Source organism: Ceratina calcarata, unplaced genomic scaffold, assembly GCF_001652005.2.
Source record: "Ceratina calcarata isolate Rehan_Ccalc_2016 unplaced genomic scaffold, ASM165200v1 scaffold1, whole genome shotgun sequence".
Lineage (NCBI taxonomy): Eukaryota > Metazoa > Arthropoda > Insecta > Hymenoptera > Apidae > Ceratina > Ceratina calcarata.
This window is the reverse complement of record NW_017130860.1, coordinates 865,503-889,778: the sequence shown is the minus strand read 5'-3', so window position 1 is coordinate 889,778 and position 24,276 is coordinate 865,503. Positions and strand designations below refer to the sequence as shown.

Below are 24,276 nucleotides of genomic sequence, written 5' to 3'. Positions count from 1 at the left end.
CGGATCGTGTCGCGGTTATGAAGTAGTCTTATACAGATGAATACGCGCAGATCACACGACGAAAGGTCAGGAGCGTGTGTGCGTTCGCGATAGAGTAAGTGTAGCGGTATCTCGCTCTCTCGCACCGCGACAGAGCTCGGAGGTGGAGCGAGAGTGAAAGACGAAGTAGCGAGCAAGCGAGGGCGAGCGCGAGTCGGACCAGCGAGCGTGGAACGGTGTAGAGCGAGCGAGCGAGCGTGTGGTGGTGGTGGTGACGACTGGTGCCGTGGACGGACGGTCGGTCGGCGGTCGGGCCGTGGTGTGTGAAGAAGTGAAAAATTCGCAAGTGGTGTGCTGGGTTAGTGAGCTGGCTGATTAGTGGTGATATATCGGGGTCGCGCCACGGACAGTGCCGGGATTTTTGGTCGTCTTAGGGCCTGTTGCCGAGACGTCGAGGAACGACGCGTGGAACCGAAGATAGAGAGAGAGAGAGACCGCGGTTAAAGAGCAATGTCTGACCGGGAAAGCCTGGACGATCAACCGCAAAGTAAGGACGAGGATTATATCGTTACGATCCTGCGTGTACGAGTGTCGGACGTGTCCCGTGTATCGGACACGGGTTCGCGATGTATGCGTGTTGGAAATGTGCGCGGACCCGACATCTTTCCGTGCCCTGTGGCACCGTGTGCTGCGCCTCCGATTACCAGGACCCGTCTTTTCCATGAGCAAACGCGGCGACCTCCGTCACAGTCAACCCGCGCCGTTACTCCGCGCACGGTCCGTAAGCACCGCGGGCTCGGTACACGTCCATTCCTTCCTTTCGACCCTCGTGGCGTTCTGTCAACCGCCGAAAAGAATTGCTATTTTTTAACGATACCCAGGATCCAAGATGGCCGGCCGCGTATCGGCCGGAGAGACAAACCCTGTCCTCTTCCCTCCTTCGTCTTTATCTCTCTCACTCTTTCTCTCCGCTTTGTATCTCTCTGTCTCTCTTTTCCTCTGGCTCCCTCTTTACCTCGCGCCCCGTACTCCTCCTTCCTCTGTCTTTCACTCGTTTTCTCTACATTCCTCTCTCGCTCGTTTTCTCGTACACACGACCACGTACGCGAACGCGTTTGTATACGTATACAATATGCACGCGGGTTTTCGTCTTTTTCTGTCTACTTCATGCTTTTAATTTTTTTTGTTCGTTCCTTTTTTTATTTTTTCCCCTTCTCCCCTTTTTCTTTCACATCTGCGGTTCTCGCGACTCATACATGTGTAATGCTCGCAATAGTTCCGATCCCGGGTTTGCGGGTCCTTTTTGAACGTCGCGTTTGTCGGTTCCTCTGTTTTCAGTTCCATATGACAGGCACCCTGACCGCGCTCGGCCAGACAACCGGAATAGTCCCGGGTGAACACGCGTGATGTAACTTCGCGCTGATCCACCTATCTGGCACACACGCACATGCGGTATACACGTAGGTTACGCGGAACGACGTGCATACACACGCAGCCAAACCGGACTCGTGCATACATACGTTGACAGGCAGACGCGCACACGCGAAACGAAGGAACCACGTCTGGCCACGATTCGCGTAAATTTCACACGTGCCATAGGCAATCCCCACCCCAGAAGCTGCTGGCTCTTGGCCTCGAAACGAAACGGCCGCGACGTGTGTCCGTGTAACGCTTACACGCGTATCTCGCGATGGGAATAATTTGATTATCGTCGAGAAACAGAGAATTTGCTCGGTCGATGTGTGTACGCGATAATCATGCGTCCGTAAATCAAATCCGGTGGGTCGAGATCGGGCTAGCAAACGTTGATTACAATATACAAATATTCGGGAGGGATGTCAATCAATATTTGAAAATGTACATCGGAGCACGCGAGTGTTCTCGCGAATGGACTTGTTGAAATGGAGCATATATCGCAGGCGTGACTTTAAACGCGGAGTGAACTTGATCGATGTAACCACTGTTGATAACGCGTAAAATTATGTAATACTCCTCATGGACGACGTGCGAAGCGACGACGGTACAAAAGTTTGTCAATAATTTAAGCGAAATAGCTGCAGTAACGTTGCTATAGCTTCCAACAATCCGCGAACTTTGCTGAATAAACGCGAACCATCGATTTTCGTTGATATCTTCCCTGAAAAAGCATCGATACGCGTAGTTCTCTGTGTTTGTACGATATGTTTCCATTTTGAACTCGCAACTTTGAGATTTCAAAATGTCGCGAGGTTAACTTCGGTGTTTTCCTTTCCGTTTGTTACGTACTATACGAATACTATGAATATGTTCAGTCGGGTTAGGTTTGTTGATCTCCTGATACGGTAATTCATATACTATGTTTTCGTGTCCTGCATTCATATTAAATTAATGTACGATCAGGGTTACCGTAAGAATTTCAGAATGGGATTTGTTTGCTAAGTTAATTGTAAACACATATATTACACTACATAGCGTACGCTGTACAATTTAATTTTGATCTCGCTACTAGCATTCAGTTCGTCATTAAACAATGATCATATTTATCTTATAGGATATGGAAATCCAGGCGGCATGGATGCTGGAGGGACAGACTTCGACCCTAGTGAGTTAAACAAAATCTACAATTAATTTATACTTATTCCTCGATTGATTAATTTTACGTTATGAAAAGAAATTATTCGCCGATGCTCTCTATAACGATGTCGAAATTAGACGTACGTATAAACCTTCACGTAAGTCAATCAGAAAGATACATTCTGATCTATATTGCGAATCATCAGCATACATTATTTATTTGTTGAGAACGCCTTTGCGAAATTTTCACGAAACTTCATAAACATTCGTGCATCAACAACTGGAATGGTCGAATTTTCTCTGCATTATCTACAATCCAAACTGCAGATCTCTTTTCTGAATCTTCTCCAACTCGAATAGGTTTCGCGTATACGTGTTCGAATATAAAAACTTGAGAAACGGTCGCAGTGGAAAACACTTGTAGCGCGTATTCCGAGTTGACAGATCGCGTCGATCGTGTTTGGCCGTTGTCAATCTCGGTAACGTTTCGATGAAAGGATTCGCTCGAGAAATGTAATTCGGCAGAAGGAATGTAAGAAGTGTGCAACCAACAGCGATACCAGGACGAGGAAGAGGAATAGGGAACCGTACTAGCGCAGTCAGCTGGTCGTGACGTCACGCGATCATGCCGTGGATCTTTGCGGTGGGAGGTGCGACGTCGTCACGTGGTCGACGGCAAAGTCACGTGGCGCGCGTGGATCGCGAACGCAGAAGCCGGTGCAACGCGGACGCCGATTGGCTCGACGCGATTTCACCACCAAGATGTGCGCATTCCATCGGCATGACGGCGGGCTCCATGAATGACCGGCACGTCATTCCTTTACGATTTCATTTCCGACGCCTCGACAACGCGTCGTCGTCGTCTCCTCCGTTGCAGCGAAACGCGTGATCGTCTCTGCAACTGTGCAAAGGATCGCAACAACTGCTCCGCCAGATCGTGTGTGTCATCATCGCTGAATGACGGTGCTGTTACGTTAACGATCTCTTCACCCCGTTATCGTGGAGTGACACATCGCGTTTCAGTCATTTCCCTCGGCTCCCGGCCGCGTCCGTGTGTTTGTGAAAGTAGCGGACGGACCGTGCCACGGCGGTGACTCGCTCGTCGTTGGAAATCCTGCTTTAATCATTCAGCGGTTTCGCCGGCTTCAGCTTGAAGTCCGTTGCACCGTGAAGATTGCGCGAGTTCGCGATCGCGAGACACACACGACCGCTCGTGTACGATCAATCGAGTTCGCGGTGACACGCGTGGAACCTCCGACATGTAATTCGTTTCGAACGAGCTGTGCGAGTGTTTCATTCGATCGTTTCGAAGTGAGTCACTGTTACTCGGGACGAATATTCCGTGGTGTGGTTAAAAAGTGACTCATGTGCTGGTTCCTCGATCTCGCTGATCACTCACTAGATTTTCAAAGTACACTTGCCAAGTGTTTTCATGAGAACTACTCGGAACGATATGCGAGCTTCGGATGAATTTGCAACGATGTTCGAACGAAGGTTTTAATGCGGGAAGTGCAAAGATAATATTCGTTTCTATTGTTTTTTTTTTCTTTACGGTTGTCTTAACGTTTGAACGATGGGAGAAATCGTGGAGGTTTCGCAGGGTGACGGTCAACAAAATGCAGTGAATGGCTGGGGCGACACTACGAGCAAAATACAGTACTGGTGTCCTGAAGGTAGCTGTTACTCAATAATTGTAATAATTCTGAGAATGGTTTTTTAATAGAAAATGCGATAACGATAATAACAAGTTATCGCTAACTGACAGCTGCAGATTTATAATCGAATAAAGCATAAAAATGAAACCTGTGAATTATACGATTTCAATTCCACTTTGTTATACTCTACGAATATACGTGTATTTCGCATTGAATAATTCCGTTCCATGAATTTGAGAGAAAGTCATGAATGAACCGCGAATGAATTTCTTTTCATTCGTTAAACTACGTTCCATTCAAATTTGAAGTTAAGAAAACCACGAGGTACACGATTCCTCTAAAAACATCCGTAGGAATTTCGTGCGGTCGGTCTAGGTTAGCTGGCGTGACGCAAGGCTTGAAAAGAGTCGAGTGGATCTCGTTTTCTTAACCGTGTTGGCATTTTAGCCGTGGATAAGAAATGAGAAAAAGGACATTACGCGAGTAACATCAACATTGTGCCACGTTCGTACGCTACTGAAATATTTGTACAATGATTCAGTAACGACCATAAATGTTAAGAAACTCGAGATTAAAAATAGCTGCTGGAGTGAGGAGAAAAAACTCGCGCCCTCCGCTAAAAAAAAGTTGCTTTGCATAATATTATCACGAACGTCATAAAGATGTAAAAAATGAATTTGCGTAATGTTTTTTTTTCTAACGCTTGGGAAATGGCCTATGCAACTTGACGAATCTTGATCGCGTTCTTTATCGGTTAGCGTGTGTCTCACGGAGATAATTTACCGGCCGTGAGAAACAGATGTATGCGGAATTCGCAGAAATCCACTGCTGCTTTCGTCATTCGTTCCAACTCGTACGTTACTGGTTAAAATTTTACTGTTCCATGCAACAAAATCGCATCACTTCAATACCTATGCTTTTGTTTTTGTTAACATTTTGATAACAATTGATAAATGGACATTGTCTGTTAATGATAATAGGTACGACGAATTATAATAAATATCTTCACACTGAAGCGTGAATAATACAACATATTCACGTTTCGCATTAGACACGTGAACTTCTTGGATAAAGTAGGGAAGCTCAACTATTTAGCTATTCATTGAAGTCTGAGACTAATTAGTGCTCGTCACCAAGTTTCACCCTTTCCCGTCCAATGAAGTGTTTGTTAGACTCTCAGAGTCAGGTGGTAGAATTTTTACACAATTTTCATCTTTTACAGCGTAATTGATATCTGAGATAATAGATTCAAATTACGCGTTGTGTCAGCGTTGAGTGAAATTCATTTTTCACTCGACCTTCCTCATCGATGACGAAACTGATGATTAATCAAATTGATAATTGGACTTCATAAATATTTATTCAAGCTCTGTCAGCAAACGACAGAAACTGGAATTTTCATAATTTAATTCCAAAATAAATAGTTCATTACGAAAGGTTTCAATGGCACTTCTAGCCCTTATTAGGTCATAATTTATTATTAGAAGACTGAGAACACAATTAAATAATAATAAAGAAAATGTAGTATATTCGAAGAATCGAATAACGAGGTATTCCGAGAAAACCTCTATAACGGTACAAAATCCGCCTCGTGTCCATCATGAATGATGCATGAGTGGGATGCATTCAACGATTTTCTTCATACAACTTCAACAACGATGGACGCGTAATGTTTAGGTAATAGACAATGGAAATGTAACTGCTCAGATGAGAAGACATAATTAAATATTGATGAATCTTTGAATACAAATAGCATGTAGCTAACTTGCACAAACAGGAATGAGTTTTTATTCCTTACATGTGTAAAATATAATTTCCCTACGAATTATCAATGTGTAAGAAAGAAACCATCCTCGTCCTCAAATCCAAGGTGACTATGGTCGACCGAAAAATCGCCATAAACGTTGGAAGGGAACGTGAACGAAATATGTGATGCCACTCGACGCGTTGGTCTAGCGTGTGTTGAGTGAGAAAAGGAAGAGTAAGTAAGATGAAGAGACACAGGGTTGACGCGTCGACGCGCGGAGGCCTCGAAGGCGCAGAGCAGGCGTCGTCGGACGCGTCCGTTGATGGAAACGCGCGCCGGCTGGCCACGGAGGGGCGATCCGTAGAAGGGAGAACGGAAGTATGCAGTTCGTATTGAGGCAGGTCGGTGCGGAGCCACGAGTCGCGCTCCAGGCGCAGAGATCAATGTACTCGCCGCCCCCTTCGTACCTCGTCGTCGACGTCCGCGTCGTGGTCGTCTTCTAAATCCGCGATCCGTTACGCCGGGATGCGTCCACGAGACGATCCCGAGGAGAGTCCTCCGGAGTATTTCTAGTCGAGGCCGGAAGAGAATGGGAGAAGACGTTCCGGTTACATAAAGAGGCACGTGAGTGCGTGAGAACCTCGTCAAAGATGATCGGTTCATCTGGAAGGAATCGATGACTCGATGATTCGTGGGAAATATTTCTGGAGAGTCTCGAATTGGGCATCTGTGCTTCTTATCAGTGAAGGGTCTCCTGATCGGAGAATAAATTTCAAAGATAAGGATTGTCATCTGTTAAATACAAAAATTCGTTCTCTCAAATGTTTGATCGACGATATTAAGGAAAAAATGGGATCTCTGAGAGGCGAGAATACCTACTCCTTGACGAGGGATGTGGGTTCATAGAACGTAGCCGCCACCCATCGATGATTCAAGCAACCCCGACCGCGTTCTCTGTCTCCTGATAATAAATGGTGACCTAGTAAGGGCTGGAAAGCTCGAGGGTGGAGTTTAGAACAGTACGGGAATCGGCAGAGGATGACGGGTGGTGAGCCAGGTTGCGCCTCGGCGCAGCTCGAGGCCGACGAAGACGACGGTCATCACGGAGAGCCGTGAACGGTATCATGTATGCACCATTGAACGAGCTATCAAACCGCGCGCAGTGTTTATGTTCTTATTCGAGGTGTTTTAAACGCGGGTTCGACTCAAAGAGAAAACCGATCATCCAGTCTTGGACGCGATTGAAATCCGTGGACCAGGCGAAAGATGTCAATCGTTGCCAGGATTAATGAGACTGTTTCGAGTGGGAGGGGAAGTGGAGGGTGAGACGAAAGTTGAAAGCGGACGAGGGTGCGCGAGACGGAGGGATGTCGAGGCCCATTCTTCGCGGAGTGTTCTCGACCCTGTCCCAATTTCCAGGCTCGCGATAGATTCGAAAAAGAAAGAGAGAGAAAGGAAGGAAGTTACGGATTAAAACAGCTGCGAGATGCGCACCAAATGGTTCACAGTCGCTGGAAGAAGACAGTATAAGCGACTTGGGAGTAGAAAATTACTGAAGATGGTAATCGATTGAGGGAAACGCGGGGACGACGAGAGAGAGAGAGAGAGGAAGAGATAGTAAATAATAGACGGAGGGAGGATATGAGGACGAGAATAGGAATACAACAGGGAGTTCAGGTGCATTGACTATCGGTAGCGTGTGTATAGTCGAGCATAATGTTCAAGAGCAGGATCTTCCAGGGCGATCTGAGCCCTGTCCCAATTCCGGGCAACCTGCAACAGTCCAGTACGTAATAACGAGGGAAAGTCTTTACATTTAGATCGATCATTCGACGCATGTTTTGCGCAAGGTATCGATCTCCTTCGGGCTTAACTGATGAGTATCGGTCACGCTTGGTTTACAACCGTGTCCCATATTTTTGTTCATTTCTCATCTCATCGATCATCTTTTATTCAAATTATTTTATACCGAATATCAAAACATATAAAAAACGATTGAAATGTTATAATGCTTGTCGTATGTAAAATTATGCGAGAAACCTATCATTCTATTTCATTTGTCCTCAAAATCCTCTGTTTCGTACGTATAGGTGACATTCGAACGCTCCAGTTTCGACCATGGCCGACTCGATTGAGCAGAGTCGTCTTTGGCCGTAAAATGGAAACTCGCGGGAAGGTTAAGAGAAGCTGAAGGCTGATAACATGAAAGACTAGATAGAGGTGTATCCGGTGGACCGAGTGGGGCACCAAACAGGTCAACGACCCGTTTGGTGCAGCTGTTATTGATCGACGAAGACGAGGAGCACGAACGATGCTCGGTCGTTTCATCTAACTCTCTCTCCCTTTCCCTTCCTACTCGTCCACTCGTCCTTCGGTTCCCGCAGGACTCTGGGAAGTCTCGTTTACTTGTTCAAAAGCCGTCACTGCTCTTGATTTAAATTAGTTCACTTGTTTAAAAGCTGTCACTGCTCTTGATTTAAATTAGTTCACTGGGTTGCGAGACTCCTTCAAGACCCACATTTTCGGATCTTGAGACAATCTCTAGTTACGAGCTCGTCGAGTTTAAGAACCCTCAGTTGTAATACCTTTTACCGAGAGAGAACACCCTTAAAAATACTAATTTTCAATTACGAACTCTTGCTTCGTCTACTTATCGTCGATCGATATTGCTTGAATAATTTTTTAATACGATCCTCGAGATCTAACGTGAAAGTATTAAAATGTTAAAAGTATTAGTTAAAATGCCGATGGTTCGATCCAGAAACTCTTCCGTAGTAACTCGAGGGAATCCGACGCAGAGTTGACCCAATAAACACTGGGTGACCTCTTTCCCGAGTCCCACCCCACACCCTTGTCCCTCTGACCGGCCAACCCTACTCTCTCCCCTCGTTGTTCTATCTATCCCTACGCCATAAAACCATAACGATCCATGCATCGAGATGGTCAACGGATAATACATTAAGTTAGCTGCTACCTTTCCAGTTTTATGTCTCGCGTTGAGTGTGGGATGATTTAAAGTGAAATGCTCCTACGGGAAAATTGCGAATGGATACGGTGGACCGAGTTATTATTTCCCACTTTAGATGAATTGCCCCTTTTATTTCCCCTTTAGTATTGAGTCTTTTGCGAACGATAAATCACTGCAATGTTAGGGATTGATCGAAATGTATCGATGATTGAATGAAAGGAGAAGTAATTTTAGAGGATTGGTGAATTGGGAATAGGTGTTGATTGGATTTGTACGATGATTCCAGGCCAGCAGAGTCAGCAGGGTGAACAAGAGTTGGCGACGAAGATGCTACAAATTCAGAGCAAAAGATTCTATCTCGATGTAAAACAGAACAGACGTGGAAGGTTTATCAAAGTAGCTGAGGTATTTTTTTTTTCTTAAGAAAAAGTCATTAATATTAAGTCATTGTGAGATTTTAATATCAAGAAACTATGCGTGATGATTTTGTTTTATAGATCGGCGCAGATGGAAGGAGAAGCCAAATCTACCTGGCGCTTAGCACAGCATCCGAGTTTCGAAATTACCTCTCGACGTTTAGCGACTTTTACGCGTCCCTAGGTAATCGAAGTCCTCATTATTATGATTTTCAATTGCCACATTAATCACTGACAATTTACAATTGGATTGAACAAAAAGAAATATAAATTACGCGTGACTCACGAAAGGGCTAAGAATAGATTGAAACAATTGTACAATTTGAGAGTGAAACTTCTGCCGTGAATCATAAAACGCTGACTCAAAGCCGACACGGATTAATTATAGATCTGTAGCTAAAAACTAGTCCGGTCCACATGTAGGTCACAAGACAATGAACTCCTTAATACTTTTACCTCGGAACGACATTCTATTTTACATAGCGAGTTTAAAGATTGTAAAATAGTTTTGATTGAAGAACAAGGTTGGATAATAAAATGAGAGATATAAATTTTGTTCGAACCACCGACTCCGCAGGTCCACCAAGCTCGGAGAACGTTCCAGACGATGGCAAATTGAAGTCGGAAGTGATGACAAAGGATAACAGGCGGTATTATTTAGACCTCAAGGAAAATACTCGCGGCCGTTTCCTGCGGGTGAGTCACTCTCGTTGTAAGTTTTAAGATCGATGTAAAATATTTGATTGGAATAATGTTGTTCGCTGGCTCAGGTGTCGCAAACGATCACGCGAGGAGGACCCAGGACGCAGATTGCGATACCGGCGCAAGGTATGATCGAATTTCGTGACGCATTGACAGATCTCCTCGAGGAATACGGTACGGATGACGGCGGTTTCAAGGGTGACTTGCCAGAGGGACGGTACATGCGCGTGGATAGCAAGAATTTCTATTTTGATATCGGCCAGAATAACCGTGGAATCTACATGAGAATTTCCGAGGTGCGTACAGGACGTCGGTTAAAAATACGGCTGGACACGTTGATCCAAGCTGGATCTCTAAAGTAGTCGTTACAACATCGAGGGGGAAAATTTGAAAACAAATTTAATAATGATTTTGATAAAAAATGGAATGGGTTTAGTAGATGGGGAAAGAACAATTATAAGAGCAGGACGATGACGATGAATTTGAATGATTGGTTTCAGGTGAAAACACACTTTAGAACAGCAATCACCGTACCAGAGAAGTCCTGGGCGCGTTTTCGTGACATATTCGCGGATTACTGTGAAAGGATGAGAGAACGAGGTACTGGTAGCAACGTCGGTATGAACAGCGGCGGAGGAGGAAACGTGATGCCGGAGGGGAGGGGCTCGGTGGTGGCACAGGTACCATCACCATCGACCTCACAACAGCCTAACCCAAATCCAAATTTAGACTCTCCCTTAATGAAGTGAAAAAGGCTTTAACTTAACTCGAACATTGGAATTATAACCGTAAACTCGTTTTCAAATCATTAAGCGAAACTAAAGGAACTTGTCAAAGTCTATGCCATCGTCATCGCCATTCTCATCGACATCGTCACCGTCATCGTTATCGCCACCGTCACTATCACCGTCACTCGTCGTCAACTTAAAAAACAAAAAAAAAAATGAAAAAAACACCAAAACTCGCCTGGAATGGAGATTCTATATATATACATACATAAAACACTATGTGTATATATATATGTATACATATATATATATGTAGAAAAAGTATCGTCGCGAAGAGTTCACAGAAAACCTGTCAGAGTTAAATCGTACCATTCATTGCGTGCAGTTCCGATAGTGAAGACGTCCGCGATCGATCACCATCGCGTAGATCTCTCTGATCTATCAGTCGGCACGTGAAAATGGGAAAACAGAAAGCGATGAAGGATAGTGAAAAAATGAGAGGATAGATGATGTGTGTGTGTGCGCGAATTAATTGAAAGAAAAAAAAAGAAACGAGTCTGTCGCTCGTGCAGTTCCACAGAGGTACGCAACGACGGAGTCGTGGATATATAGAATTATTACGCGATGCTCTTAGGTGGATACGAGTTGCCATCGATTAACGTTATGAGTACTACCGTTCATTTCCTGAGCTTGTTTCTCTTTGCGCCACTATCTGTGATCTGTTCCATTCGCTTCCTTTCTTCTTTGCTTTGTTCAAAATTTTGCTAAACGTCGATTCCTCGAGCCGATTCATTTGGTCACACGCGTTCGCGTAATAGATACGAAAAGTGAAAAAAAAAAACATAAGAAGACGGGAAATGAACTGTAGTGGAGATCACGTTACAATTGAATTTGATCGTTCAGAATTTATGAATGAATGAATAGTTGTTATATTAACGATTATATCGCAAGGAGAAAGGAGAGCGTGGTGTGGATAGTCGCGTTGTTAGAGTTAAAGTCCCGTTAATTGCAGAAAGCGGAGCCAATCACTCGTCGGCTTAACCAGGAACGAGCTGACGTGCAACGAGATCTCGATCGTAGCGTGTATTTCATACATAGAGCGGAACAGATTTCACGTACTCCTTGCGTGAAGTCGAATCGTCTGTTTCTCTTCCTTTTTTCTACGCGCACAGGATGTATCGTTCGCTCGTCACGGTTGAGTCGAGCCGAACAGAAGGAGCAAAAAAAAAAGTTTACTCGCTTGATGCGTGAACGTCGAACCTGAATCTAAGAACCGCGATGCCGTACACATTCGTTTACAAACTGAACGACGTCTCTATTAAAAAAAATAATTAATGAAGTAATATATAACATAGGTGAAAAGAAAGAAGATTCTAGCCGAATACGAATCCCTATATGTACATTATACAAAGTTAATTATGTTACGTTTTTTGTTTTATCGATTCGTATGGGAATGTGCGCATGCAGACACGGTCATATTTAAGTCTGTTGGTTGTCAGGAATACGATATAATGTTACATACACGGGGAGATGAATAGGTCGTACACGTATACATTAAACGATTCGTACACACGTAAAAAGTTAAAAAGAGCAACTTCTCTCTCCTATACACAATGTTATAAAAACATTTTTACGTACACACAAAAAACACACACACACATACATACATACAGAGCTATTATCCCATCATGAAAGACGAACGGTACAAGAGACGGTGTGCACGCGTACGTGATTTACGTTACGTTTGAGTGACGGCCGAGTTCTAACACAATTGCATATTAGGTATGTATTATATGAATGCATATTAGGTATTTATATAGAATCTATATAACTGTATAATTGTAACGAAATGCCAATGTCCCGTGGACCCAGGCAACTGTACCACCCGGGCAACGCGCGGTCAATCGAATTGAATGGTGTTGCGGGTCTGCAGTCGCTTAGGTCCAGTTCCCTGGACGCAGGAAGAGAGAGAAAGAGAGAGAAATGAGGAATACAAGTGACAAGGAACAGGAAATAAAGTGAGATGAACGAAAACGAAAGAACGGTGGAAGGAGGAAACGATAACACGGATACATGCATGATGATACAAACGGAATGGAGAAGGCAAATGAAAAAATGATTCAGAGACGAACGACCGAGTCGGAAGGAGAATTAACGTAGTCGAGTTATTTCTCAGTGGAAATGGAAAATCTTAATACGCTTTGATTCTGCAACGCTGTGCTAATATCAACAATGATAAAATGAAAAGAAAGAAAGATAAAATGAAAAAAAAGAAGATTAAGATGAATATCTATCCGTTCTCTTACCGTTTCATCGTGACCGAAACGATAAAACGATTTAACCAAACTAAATAATCTAGATAATATTTCGCACTGGTGCGGAATTAATAAAAAAAAAAAACAGAGCAGCGGAGCGGTATAGATGCATTAAACGCATAAAGTGCTATTTAATTAATGAGAGAACGCGTTCCGATTCGTGCGTTATCGGCGCGTTTACACGTTTGAAGAGATGAGTAAAATTTTATTTATTTTTTAGCAATGAACCTATTATCTATTTCGATAAGGTATTTCTTTGATTGCATTTCCTTCGAAATCGACAATTTCGGCTGGTCTGAATTTACTTAGCACGTAGGTTTTGATGATATAAATGATATGCGATATAAATCACAATAACAAATTCGAATACGCACGAGTGGGTAAATCACCAAGAAGATTATACGTTCCGATCCTCTTCAATTTAATAATAGTTTGAACCACGTCCCTTCCATTCTTCTTCTTCTTCTTCTTCTTGTGATATTATTATCGTATAATTAACAAAATCATAATTAATCTAAATCAGCGATCCCAAAAAATGATTTCTTCTGCTCTGAGGTCTGTATCGTCTTATTGTTTTAAACAATTTTCTCTTCACACTGCATCAAACTGTTTTGTTAAGTTCAAGGGGGTCGGCAAACCCGCGATCTGTGCACAAGCAGTATAATAAATAATTGTCCAAACCGAGCGTTCTAATGGAAACGGCAAAGAAGGGAGGCATAGAGAAAAATCTATCGTTCAACTGACGCAGATGGTATGACATATTGTGATCTATAAAAATAACAAATTAACAAAGCATCAAGAAGTAGTAGATATTTAAGATATAAAAGATACACACGACACATACACTTACGGTGACCTAGCCACACTCATCTAAATGCTGATGTACGCCCGTGCAACACACACACACACACACACATACACTAAAAAAAAATTAAGGAGAAAAAGAATACAGATTATTAAAATGAGGACGACTACAACGTACCTAACTAATAAAAAAAGTGGGAAAAAGGAAACACAGAGACAGAGAGAGAGAGAGAGTATAGAAATAAATGATAAATGAGAACTACAAAAGAAAAATCATCCAATGCAGTAAAAAAATAATATAAAAATGAGAGGAGGCAAGAGAAGATAAGTGAAGAATGAAAGGAAAAAAAAACACGATGCTCCTGCCACGCAGCGAGTCCTTAGACAGCTTTAAGATAATAATTATAAATGATAAATAATAATTATTATTAAATAATAACGATAAACTTTCTATATGTTGAATCGTGTTTAGTGAGAGAAGTACTCTATTGAAGTAAAGCAAAAAAGTCTACTATCGTCACACACGGATTAACACACGTTTATAATTGACCATTAGTTGTCTATCGAATGTTCTTTTTTTTATATAGCGGACAAGGTGATTATTAGAGAATAGCTTGGTGTTTCGTTTGCTGTTTTACAAGAGAAAAAAAAAATAATAAAAGAACGTTGTACGTTTGATAAATCGGCAGACCTTTTCGCCGGATGTTAAACGCGAAGAAGCCGAAAGGTGAAGAAAGTGCAAAAAAAAATACAAAAAAAGAAGGTAGCCGAAGATCCACGCGTACATTTATATTTGGTGGGGCTTTTTGACCACTACTGTTATCACTATCACTGCTATTATCACGTAGGGTTTCCATACCAGAGCCGTGTTTCGCAAGCTGTTACATCGCGTAGAGAACCAATGTCCTGTTAATAACTAAATACATATACGATAATCAATCTCCCAATAGGAGAAGAAGAAACGGAGAGAGTGCGAGAGAGACACCGAGAGAGAGAGAGAGAATGAGACGAACGTACGCGTGTGTATGTGTGTGTGACCCGTCATTAATTATATTAATGTAATTGCGTTCGCTGGTATAGCTCTCATCGGCTAGAGGCGAAGCGTTTTCTCACAATAATTCAGATAACTTAAACCCCCACCCTCCCGAAAACGAACGCCCCGGTCACGTTCTTATCGAGGCGACGTTTTTCTCGCATTGTAAAACCGCTGTTTTTATTCTCGCGGCTTGCGACAGGAGATTAAACAACGCCACGGTATGAAAACCCTGCGCTCGCTGCGATTATTCTTATTATCATTATTATTATTATTACGATTATATTGTCATTATACTTATTATTACGATTTATTCTCCTTATTATTACTATTATTACTATTAGTACCATTATTACCAGAGAAAAAGAAATAACGCTGATCAGTTTATGTCCTGATCGCTGATCAGTCAAGACTAGCTTCGAGCGGGCTGATTTCTCGCTTCGTTTCCCCTTCCCATTGTCTTTTTTTTGTAATTATTTTTTACTTTTTTCTAATAAGCACGCGTCGATTCTTCTCCATCCTTGTTTCCAAAACTCCTCCGCGTCCTCTTTTCTATATTTTATTATTTCGTTCACCGTTTCCCTTCGTACTCGTTTACGTTGTACATCATTATTATTTTCAAACGTCAATCGGCCCACTCTGGCCCGGGTCTGGCATAAACTCGGTGCGTGAAGCGTACGCGCGAGGTAAACGCTATGCGAGACAAATGGCAAATAAGGAAAGAATTGAGCTAGAGAATGAGAATTCGAAACGGAAGTACGATTGATCCGAGACTTCGATCGACGCCTCTGAAAAACATTCTTTTAGGTTCTCGCCGTTCGACGAGTTTGCCCTTTCCCTTACGTCTTTTTTTCTACTACCCCACTACGATCTTGTTCTACTTAAGAGACGAAAAAAAGAAACGGAAGGGAGGATCACCTTTTAAATAAGCATGGCGTTTTCTTTTCTTCCTCTTATACTAATTAATTAATTACATATATAGCGCGCTCTCGCGTGTGTGCATGCGTGCGTGTATGTGTTCATGTGCGTGTATACTCGAGATGATCGAAGAACTATCTCTTTACAAAAAAGAAAAGAAAAAAAAATAATAATTAAATAAATAAACGAGACACGAGTACCGATCGCGGGGATGATGCACCCTCGAGGAAATCGGAGACCAATTTTCACTTATCAGCCAGGAGAATTAAATGAGAAATCTGTTTAATTTGCGGTTTACATGTAAAACGGTTACATATTGCGCTTCGACGATGAACGATGCAGGGTGCGACTGGACAGTTAGACGAGCATACTTTTTTAAACGAAGGAAAAGGAAATTAATTTCGCTGCGCTCGAATGTGTAAAGTCAAAAAAGATTCTGTTGACCCTTTGCATTCCAAGAAAGTGGAGCGCGTTCCTTCATCGATCCTTCGTACACTATGCCGGAATCACTAGGCATCGACAGACGCAATAACGATCTTGTGTCATAGGGATGAATCGTTGAGAAGTGATACCGGCATGGAAACAGTGGAAGAATCGATCTAAGGATTAAACGTTGATCAAATTAGATTTAATTTTCTATCCTCCAAACGACACCGAACGCTACTTTTATAGAAATAATAGATTTAGAATCGCGCCGTTTGACTGCCGATGTATCAATGTATATTGTATCATCTTGTATTAGTTGGAAAAGTTTTGTGAAGTTGCTGGTCAACTAACTTTTGGAAAGCTACAAGTGCAAAGGGTCAACGAACTGTTAGCGTGCTTTTAGAATCGTATACACATGTATATATATAAAAATATATATATATACAACATACACACATATATATATATATATATATTTTGTTCGAGAAAAGTCGTGCATGGGATATTTAATGATATTACGATGACGATGATGACGATAATATCACTGCCTGAAATAATCACGGCCTTCGTCCATAAACGGTTAAATATTTTGGCAATCAACTGCAAAGCATCTTTCAATTGAATACGGTTAAATAAGTTTTTTATTACAAGTGCAACTGTCGTGCCTTTTCAATCAATCTGTATCGTATTGTTTCTCGACGAGCCTTGGTTAATCGACTTTGTAAATAGTTATTAAGGAATAATAGTAGACTATATTCTAGGTTTCGTATATTTCGCCTTGCAATGTTCAATAGCAGTTTAGCACTCTGCATCCGGACGACTGGTGAACGCCTCGAGTCGATCGACGAAGTTAAACCGGAATTTCATTTGTCCGTCGATTTGACGAACGAAAGCATCGAGATATTTCTATTGTCCAAGAACGTGAAAAAGAAACTTTGATTTCGCACCCTTTATATGTACATCTTCAAGGTGCATCGTCCCTAGGCATCGGTGAAATGTTAACGAAAAATACGTGACGCTAGGAACGTTTAACACCTCTTGAACGTTGTTTATTTCGAGGATCGATATCAGCATAATATTATAATTATTGTTATATAAAGAAGATGAGAAAAAAAGAAACTAATCGAGTCAAGTTTTCAAAATGTTACGAGCACGAGGATGATCTGCCGCGGACATATGGTTCATACTAATTATTTCTTCAAATCAACGTTTTCTCGCCATAGTTTGTAATATTTTAGTATATTAACTATTCGAAGAAAAATATGCAAGAGAGAGAGAGAGAGAGAGAGAGCGAGAGGGATTGAAGTAATCGGAAGTGGACGAAAGATCGATCAAACGCGTGAATGATCGACGAATACTTGAGACGATCTTTCGTCTCCCAATGTGGCAAGGAACCATGCAGAGAAGTGTTACTATAAAAGAAAAAGCAGGAACGATGAAAAAGAAAAATATTAAAAATGAACCACTGGTGTACACGTGCCACGATCGTGTATGCGCTTATTTGTTGGGTTTGATTATATGGTTGAAAAAGGACGACGAGAAAATCTAAAAATTCGGGGGGGATAGAGTAATGCTTAAGGAGAACATTTAAGGATAAGGGAAAATGAAGATTCGTTTTACGCACGACAGCTGTTCGTCTATATTCGACTTGCGTGTCCGACGAAACAAAATTGAAACGAGATACGAAGGAACCGAAGAAACAGTAACGAAATGGATATATAATTAATAGAAACGATACTACTACGGCTCACAACACGTTTGAAAACAAAACATTAAATGACAAAAAAAAATGATTCATCGCCTCGATGTTGAATGTAACACGTTTTACAAGGTAACAGAGCATTTCATTTTATAACATTTCTACTGTCTATACTTTTACCCGGACATTTTCACCGTGGACGAAAAAAAAAAAGATAATGTAAAGCAGTCCATGTGATCCACAAGCCGCTCCTCCACATCTCCTCTATCCGTCGATGTAACAAGTATGATTGCGCTCGATTAGGATTATTGGCTGAATACGTTTTCGTTGCAAACTGAAGTCTTCGAACTTCCTGAAATTCATGTACTTTTTAATTTTTATTTTGTCGAAACGAAATATTGTGTTCGATCACGTTGAAACACAATGAAAATGTAAGAGATACAGAGTTATAGAGACGTTTATATGGTTTCTTTAAATTTTACTATAAATTAACACGATCCCTCGATTGAATTTTTCCATGAAACACTATAATTTACACGTGCGTTTTCATTTACGTTTTCCATAAAGAAAGGTGCAATAAGCGTTCGCACAAGAAACGTTTTATATCTCCAAGGTGTACAATTTATCGGCAAACTGCAACTACCTCCCAAGTGAGAATCTAAATCTTTCATTTACAATCTGAGTGAGAATGTATTTATTTGTCATCGAAAATTCACTCCCATGCCCATTTCCTCTCATCTAACGAATCAGGATGAACAGAGTTCCCGGAAGAGATGGCGGAGATTGGCACGATACTGTATTCTCGGTGCAGCAAAGAGAATCTCATCGTCTCGATCCTTGTCGTCTTCCTGGTACTCTCTTCTCATCATTCCTTTCGAAACGATGTCGATTGTAAGGTTCATTCCGTGCGTTGAACTCTGCTGCATTGATACGTTGACTTCGACAGGTGACACAGAAAGCCGGCGGTGTAAAGAACAGAACGGAAAAGCGACAGGCCGATCAGCGGCAGCGCGAATCATTGAAACGGCGCAAATCCCTGCCGCGGCAAGCAGAACCGAACGCTGTCAATCCTGAGAAATCCATGTCCGCCCCAGCCTCCCAAGTCCCGACCACCACCGACATCCCGATGTCCTCTGGTTCCGCTATAACTACGTCCAGCACGAGCAAAAGCACGGTGTCCGAGGAGAACGTTTCTAGCGCGTCGACGGCGTCGCAGGAGATTCAAGGTGTACCGCGCTTAGAAACTGTGCAAGTGTAGACACCTCATACAGGTATTCTACCGTTGCGCACGGACTTAGGACGCGGGAAGAAGCGATTGAAATGTAACGTGATTCGTGATGCTTAAAACGCGCAGTCGTTTAATTTGTTGTTTTAATGTTCCGTACTTCGTGTGCCGCGTGTTTCGCGCGTAGTTTCGTTTCCCGGTGGACACGGGTGTCCGTTCGCTCGCGGGAATAGTTCGCTTGTTGATTATCGAAACGTTTAGACAGTTAGTTAAGAGGGTTTCCAGTTAAATACCAGTGCAAGTGGATGCGTACGTGTATCGACGCTTCGAACCGGCTCTTCTCTCTCACGGTAAATTATTATTACTCTTTTCTAATTATATAGTTAGAAACGTGATGCCTAGAAATTTTATCGAGCGAGAGAAATGACAGATCTAAAGTCGCCCACTGATATTTTCGATTTATATTCGACAACGTCTACTTTCTCAGTTAAACGGAGAAGAGCGTTCGTTCTATAAGAAATTCATTCGAAAAAAGTCGTTTCCCTTATTTTCATTTCGATCCTCTGAAAAAAGTAAAGGTATTCTTTTCGTATCTTTGAAAGACGATGGAACCCTACGTAAAGTGTTGTCAAGACGAGAAAAGAAACGTTTAATAACTTGACGTGAGTTTTTGTTCCGTTACTCTCGATTGTTTTAGTAAAGATGGATCGGTATCGTTAAATACTTTGCTCGTTCTTGCATGAGACAGTAGCTGTATAAGTTACGTAATAAAAATGTCCGGTTTCGGTTGGATACGACCCGAGATTCGCGTATTCGCAAATTGCGATAAACAAGGACCACCTATTGTATGCGAATAACGACTTAAGTTAATTATTACATTCTGTTCAGAGCTATTCAATTTATATTACACAGCTAAACATTTATCAAACATTTAATAAAGGTACTTTCTTTTGATACTAAAAACATCAATGCGTTAATTTATTCAATTTAAAATACATAAATTCATTTGTCAACAGTCTTTAAAAAGGGTATAATCAGTATGTATAAAATTTTCATCTTCATCGTACGTCACTCAATATCAGTCAAACGCAAATATTCTCCAGTTAGCTTTAACCACTGGGGGTAATGTGATAACAACATTATTACAGTGTCTTTGTCTTCGTCGTAAATAGCTTTCAATCTCCTCAACATCGAGCCTTCAGTATGATTTGTATGATACGATGGTTCTATTCGTAGTAAAATGATCAACGACTGTAAATTTCGTGGATAAAGATCTAGAATATCGCCACCAGAACTTTCACAGTGTCCCTTGATTCGTTCAAGTACAGATTGGATAAATTTCATAACTGTAGAAGCATAATCTAACTGCACTAGCAATTCCTTCAGAAATCCGCATATTAATACAAAAATATGAGGAGATTTGCTAGCAAATACAAATAATTGATTCGTCAAGCTTACATTCTCTGAATTATCATCGTTATCTTCAGCCAAATTAGTGCACTGTGACATGAAATCACTTAGCAGCGGTTGTTCTATAAATTTACACCTTTGTGACTCATATATATTTTCTATGATTGAAAACTGGAGGCTCAGATCAGAACCTTTTTGGACGGCATAACACAATAAATATTCACTCTCGTCACAACTTTCTAACTTTGCTAGTTTCAACAATAGTTTCTCTAGGTAACATTTATAATACGAATTTGTATTAGTTAAACATATTAAAGCACTGGTCAGTGATGCCAGATCACTGACGGAGTCACAGATATCTAAAACATCATCGGTCAAGTAATTTTCCAATAAATTGTTACGTAACTTCAAAGCCTGCTTTTCGTCTCTCAGTATCTTGAACTTTTCAAGGGTGTCCTTGATCCTACACCAATCTCTGAGAAGACCCTGAAATAATATTGGACCACGTATGACCAGGATATTATTGTCAAATGATTTTATTAGAATACGTACGATTACGCTCAATCGGGCGGTGTAATATTGACTTGCTTCTTTAGACACTTTATACGACAATAATTTTGTTAAGGATAAACACAGTGCATTGAATAAATCCTCGGACGTTGGCAAAAATTGATCTTTCTGCAACAGCCTTCTGTAGTCCTTCGAGCTTTCGAAATCTTTCGTCACTGTCTCACAGCTGTTTAATATAATTTCTAGGATTTTAACATCCATACTTCATTGAATATTAAGGAATAAGAAAATTAAAGCTGCATAATAAAATAGTACCAGAGGTGTCAACCATGTCAACCCTCGAAAGGGTCCTAAAAATGTTGAATGTGATAGATGGCGCGGCATCAGTTTCACTGTTCTTTTCGAACAGATCAGTCGAATTGTTTAATCGCGAGATCATATAAAAAGTTAATTCAAAGTTCCATACTGTGATAAATTAAACTGTTCCGAAATCATTTAAAACAACCGAAGACATGGAAGATACATTTGTTTGCAACAAATGTTTTGCGACAGCGATCAGAGTAAAGAAGCCGTTTCATTTGACGCAATGTGGTCACATTTACTGTAACGGATGCATAAAACAAGGCAATAATGAGCAACATTAAACATATAACAAATCCAATGATTAATTTCTGTCAAACTCTCTCGTACTTTATTCGTTAATTATTCTCTTCTATAATCTAGCTGAGAAAGAGTGTCCACAATGTAAACAAGTAAATGTATTTACCGTGGAATTACAAAAGCCGTTGTTATCAAAAGTAGAAGAGTTATTCGTTCCATTGGGCGAATCACTGGCTATGTTAAACAGAGTATACGGTTTTCAAAATAATCAAAAAACCATTTTAATACAACGTTTTCACGAAGTTGTACGTTGTTTCATACATTATAATCTTCGCGCGTTCTTCGCAACGATACACAAACGTAAATTATATCATTCAAATTTAAGGATAAAAAATATGATATCTTGAAGTTAAATTACTATAAGTTGGTGCAAGACGCGAGCAAATTGAAACAGAAGTACATAAATTTACAAATGGAAGTGGTTGAACTGAAAAAGAAATTATTGTCTCACGACGTGCAAAATAGAACAATGCATTCGAATGATACTGTCACGCCGGTTAATGGTATCAGAAACGGATGTAATCAAATGAGGTACAAGCGCGTGTCTTACAAATACAAATCAATGAAACATTCGATGATTCGATTCGCGGCTATACTAAATATATTTGTAGAAGTACAACAAGCCCGTATTTCTCTTGCGGAACGAATGGAACGAATGAGTTATTACACGATTCAACAAGAAGCACGGAAAGCGGGCTCGCAAGAGGTTTCCATAACTTTCGTATTCCTAATAATCCTGATTCCCGATCATCCGGTCCGTGCAGAATGGGCGGAATGTCATCAGATAGATCAGACCGGTCGTCGGTCGTAAATACAAGATCCCGTATCGCTGAACCTCGATCAGCCGGTTCACGTGGAATAGCTGCAATACTATCGGATAAATCGAACCGGTCGCCGGACGCGAAAGCAAGATTCCGTACTCCTACTCGTCGATCAGCGCAATTAGCCAGTTTACGTGGATTGTTATCAGATAGATCGGGACAGTTTACGGACACTAGCTCAAGATTTGGACGTTAAACAGAAGTTAGGAATTACCGAATTTATTCGGTGTTACAAAGCGGTCTTAGAAAATCGTTCATTAAAACAGTTTCTACTTTGTTTACTAGCATCGTTCTACTATTCAGTCAATAATTACGCGGCAAATATAGTATAAGAATTTTATGAATGAACGATGTTAGTGTAGTTCAAGTTAGGTTAGCAACGCTTTGAGACGCGTGGTTTTGATTCAAATGTTAATCGAATTATAAATAAAATGACAGCGTCTGAAAAGTCATCGAAAGATACGAACTTTGGTTTCGTTCCACTGTTAATCGTAAGTAATATTGTGTTTAGTTGTATAAGATTGAAATCGGATATGAATTTCGGCTTTCGTTTGATGCAAGCAGGCAGGAGGAGTAGCAGGTACTTCTGTCGATATAATATTATATCCATTAGACACGTTAAAAACACGATTGCAATCTAAACAGGGATTCCTAAAATCGGGAGGATTTTCTAATTTCTATAAAGGGATCACTCCTGTAATTATTGGTTCTGCGCCAAGTGGTAAACATTTAAATCAATCAAACAATATAATAATTATACTATACTAGTTTAATTGTTACGATGTATTCTAGCTTCTTTATTTTTTGTAACATACGAGGGTATTAAAAATATAATGGAATACAGAGTATCTGAAAAGTATCATTCTTTTATTCACATGGGCTCGGCATCTGTGGCTGAAATGGTAAAACGTTTTTAATGAAAGGTTTCGTAAAATATCAATCTTAATTGTACGTAATTTAAAGGTAGCCTGTTTAATAAGAGTACCTGTAGAAGTCGTAAAGCAAAGAAAACAAGCTTTGACATTTGATAAGAAAGACGTTAGCCTTAGACGATTGTACCGTGGTTATTTGAGCACCGTGTTGAGGGACATGCCTTTTAGTCTTATACAATTTCCAGTATGGGAACGGTTAAAAAGAGTTTGGGGTTCACACACTGAGAGAGAAATTCTTCCTGTAGAAAGTGCTGTATGTGGAGCGATAGCAGGTTTAAACCTTTCGTATTCTGCCACGACATTTTCTACTAGATATATAATGATTCTACAAAATTTCCCAGGAGGAATTTCTGCTGCTATGACTACACCGTTAGACGTGGTAAAAACGAGAATAATGCTATCTCATAGAAACGAGAGTGTCTCGAAAATGAAAATCTTATATGTACTGAAAGACGTGTATAAAGAAAAGGGATTGTCTGGGTAAGTCTTGGAACTTGATTTATGGTCGACGATCGCACGAACAAATTTTACTTAGAAAATTTTATAGGCTTTTCGCTGGGGTCAGCCCCAGGGTAATTTGGATAACTTTGGGAGGGTTTATTTTCTTCGGGACTTACGAGAAAGCCAAACATCTAATAACGAAGTATTGCTTATCTGTACCGATTGTTATGAAGCCAGATACGAAGTATCAATAATATCTATAACTGTGCAAATAAACTTAGTTGAATCGCATAAAAGGAACTGTTAAAAAGTAATTTCAATATTATTTATCATT

General features: G+C 41.0%; 4 protein-coding genes across 7 annotated transcripts; 3 read left to right on the top strand and 1 right to left on the bottom strand.

The window, feature by feature from the left end:
* The first annotated feature begins 24 nt into the window (after window positions 1–24).
* Pur-alpha (Purine-rich binding protein-alpha) lies at window positions 25–20,133 on the top strand. 4 transcript variants are annotated; one of them, XM_018023399.2, is made up of 8 exons: window positions 25–526; window positions 2,510–2,560; window positions 9,189–9,307; window positions 9,400–9,502; window positions 9,896–10,014; window positions 10,089–10,316; window positions 10,521–10,700; window positions 18,890–20,133. In XM_018023399.2, exons 1-8 carry the CDS (start codon window positions 490–492, stop codon window positions 19,199–19,201), a joined length of 1,149 nt encoding a protein of 382 aa, XP_017878888.1. In that variant the 5' UTR covers window positions 25–489; the 3' UTR covers window positions 19,202–20,133. The 4 variants fall into 4 exon arrangements, with proteins under 4 accessions (XP_017878888.1, XP_026673101.1, XP_017879056.2 ...); XM_026817300.1 differs by lacking the exon at window positions 25–526 and adding an exon at window positions 1,611–1,999; XM_018023567.2 differs by lacking the exons at window positions 25–526; window positions 2,510–2,560 and adding an exon at window positions 3,370–4,205.
* A 2-nt stretch (window positions 20,134–20,135) lies between these two features.
* Window positions 20,136–21,431, bottom strand: LOC108624386 (uncharacterized). The gene is made up of 2 exons (XM_018023679.2): window positions 21,131–21,431; window positions 20,136–21,064 (listed from the first exon to the last, which is right to left on the bottom strand). Exons 1-2 carry the CDS (start codon window positions 21,347–21,349, stop codon window positions 20,237–20,239), a joined length of 1,047 nt encoding a protein of 348 aa, XP_017879168.1. The 5' UTR covers window positions 21,350–21,431; the 3' UTR covers window positions 20,136–20,236.
* Window positions 21,432–21,572: 141 nt separating this feature from the next.
* On the top strand, window positions 21,573–22,559 carry LOC113464749 (uncharacterized). Its single transcript, XM_026816386.1, has 2 exons — window positions 21,573–21,993; window positions 22,074–22,559. The coding sequence occupies exons 1-2, from the start codon at window positions 21,925–21,927 to the stop codon at window positions 22,557–22,559; spliced, it is 555 nt and encodes a 184-aa protein (XP_026672187.1). The 5' UTR covers window positions 21,573–21,924.
* Window positions 22,560–22,763: 204 nt separating this feature from the next.
* LOC108624450 (S-adenosylmethionine mitochondrial carrier protein-like) lies at window positions 22,764–24,270 on the top strand. Its single transcript, XM_018023813.2, has 6 exons — window positions 22,764–23,060; window positions 23,134–23,290; window positions 23,362–23,471; window positions 23,533–23,773; window positions 23,843–23,981; window positions 24,049–24,270. Exons 1-6 carry the CDS (start codon window positions 23,001–23,003, stop codon window positions 24,194–24,196), a joined length of 855 nt encoding a protein of 284 aa, XP_017879302.1. The 5' UTR covers window positions 22,764–23,000; the 3' UTR covers window positions 24,197–24,270.
* Window positions 24,271–24,276: the final 6 nt, after the last annotated feature.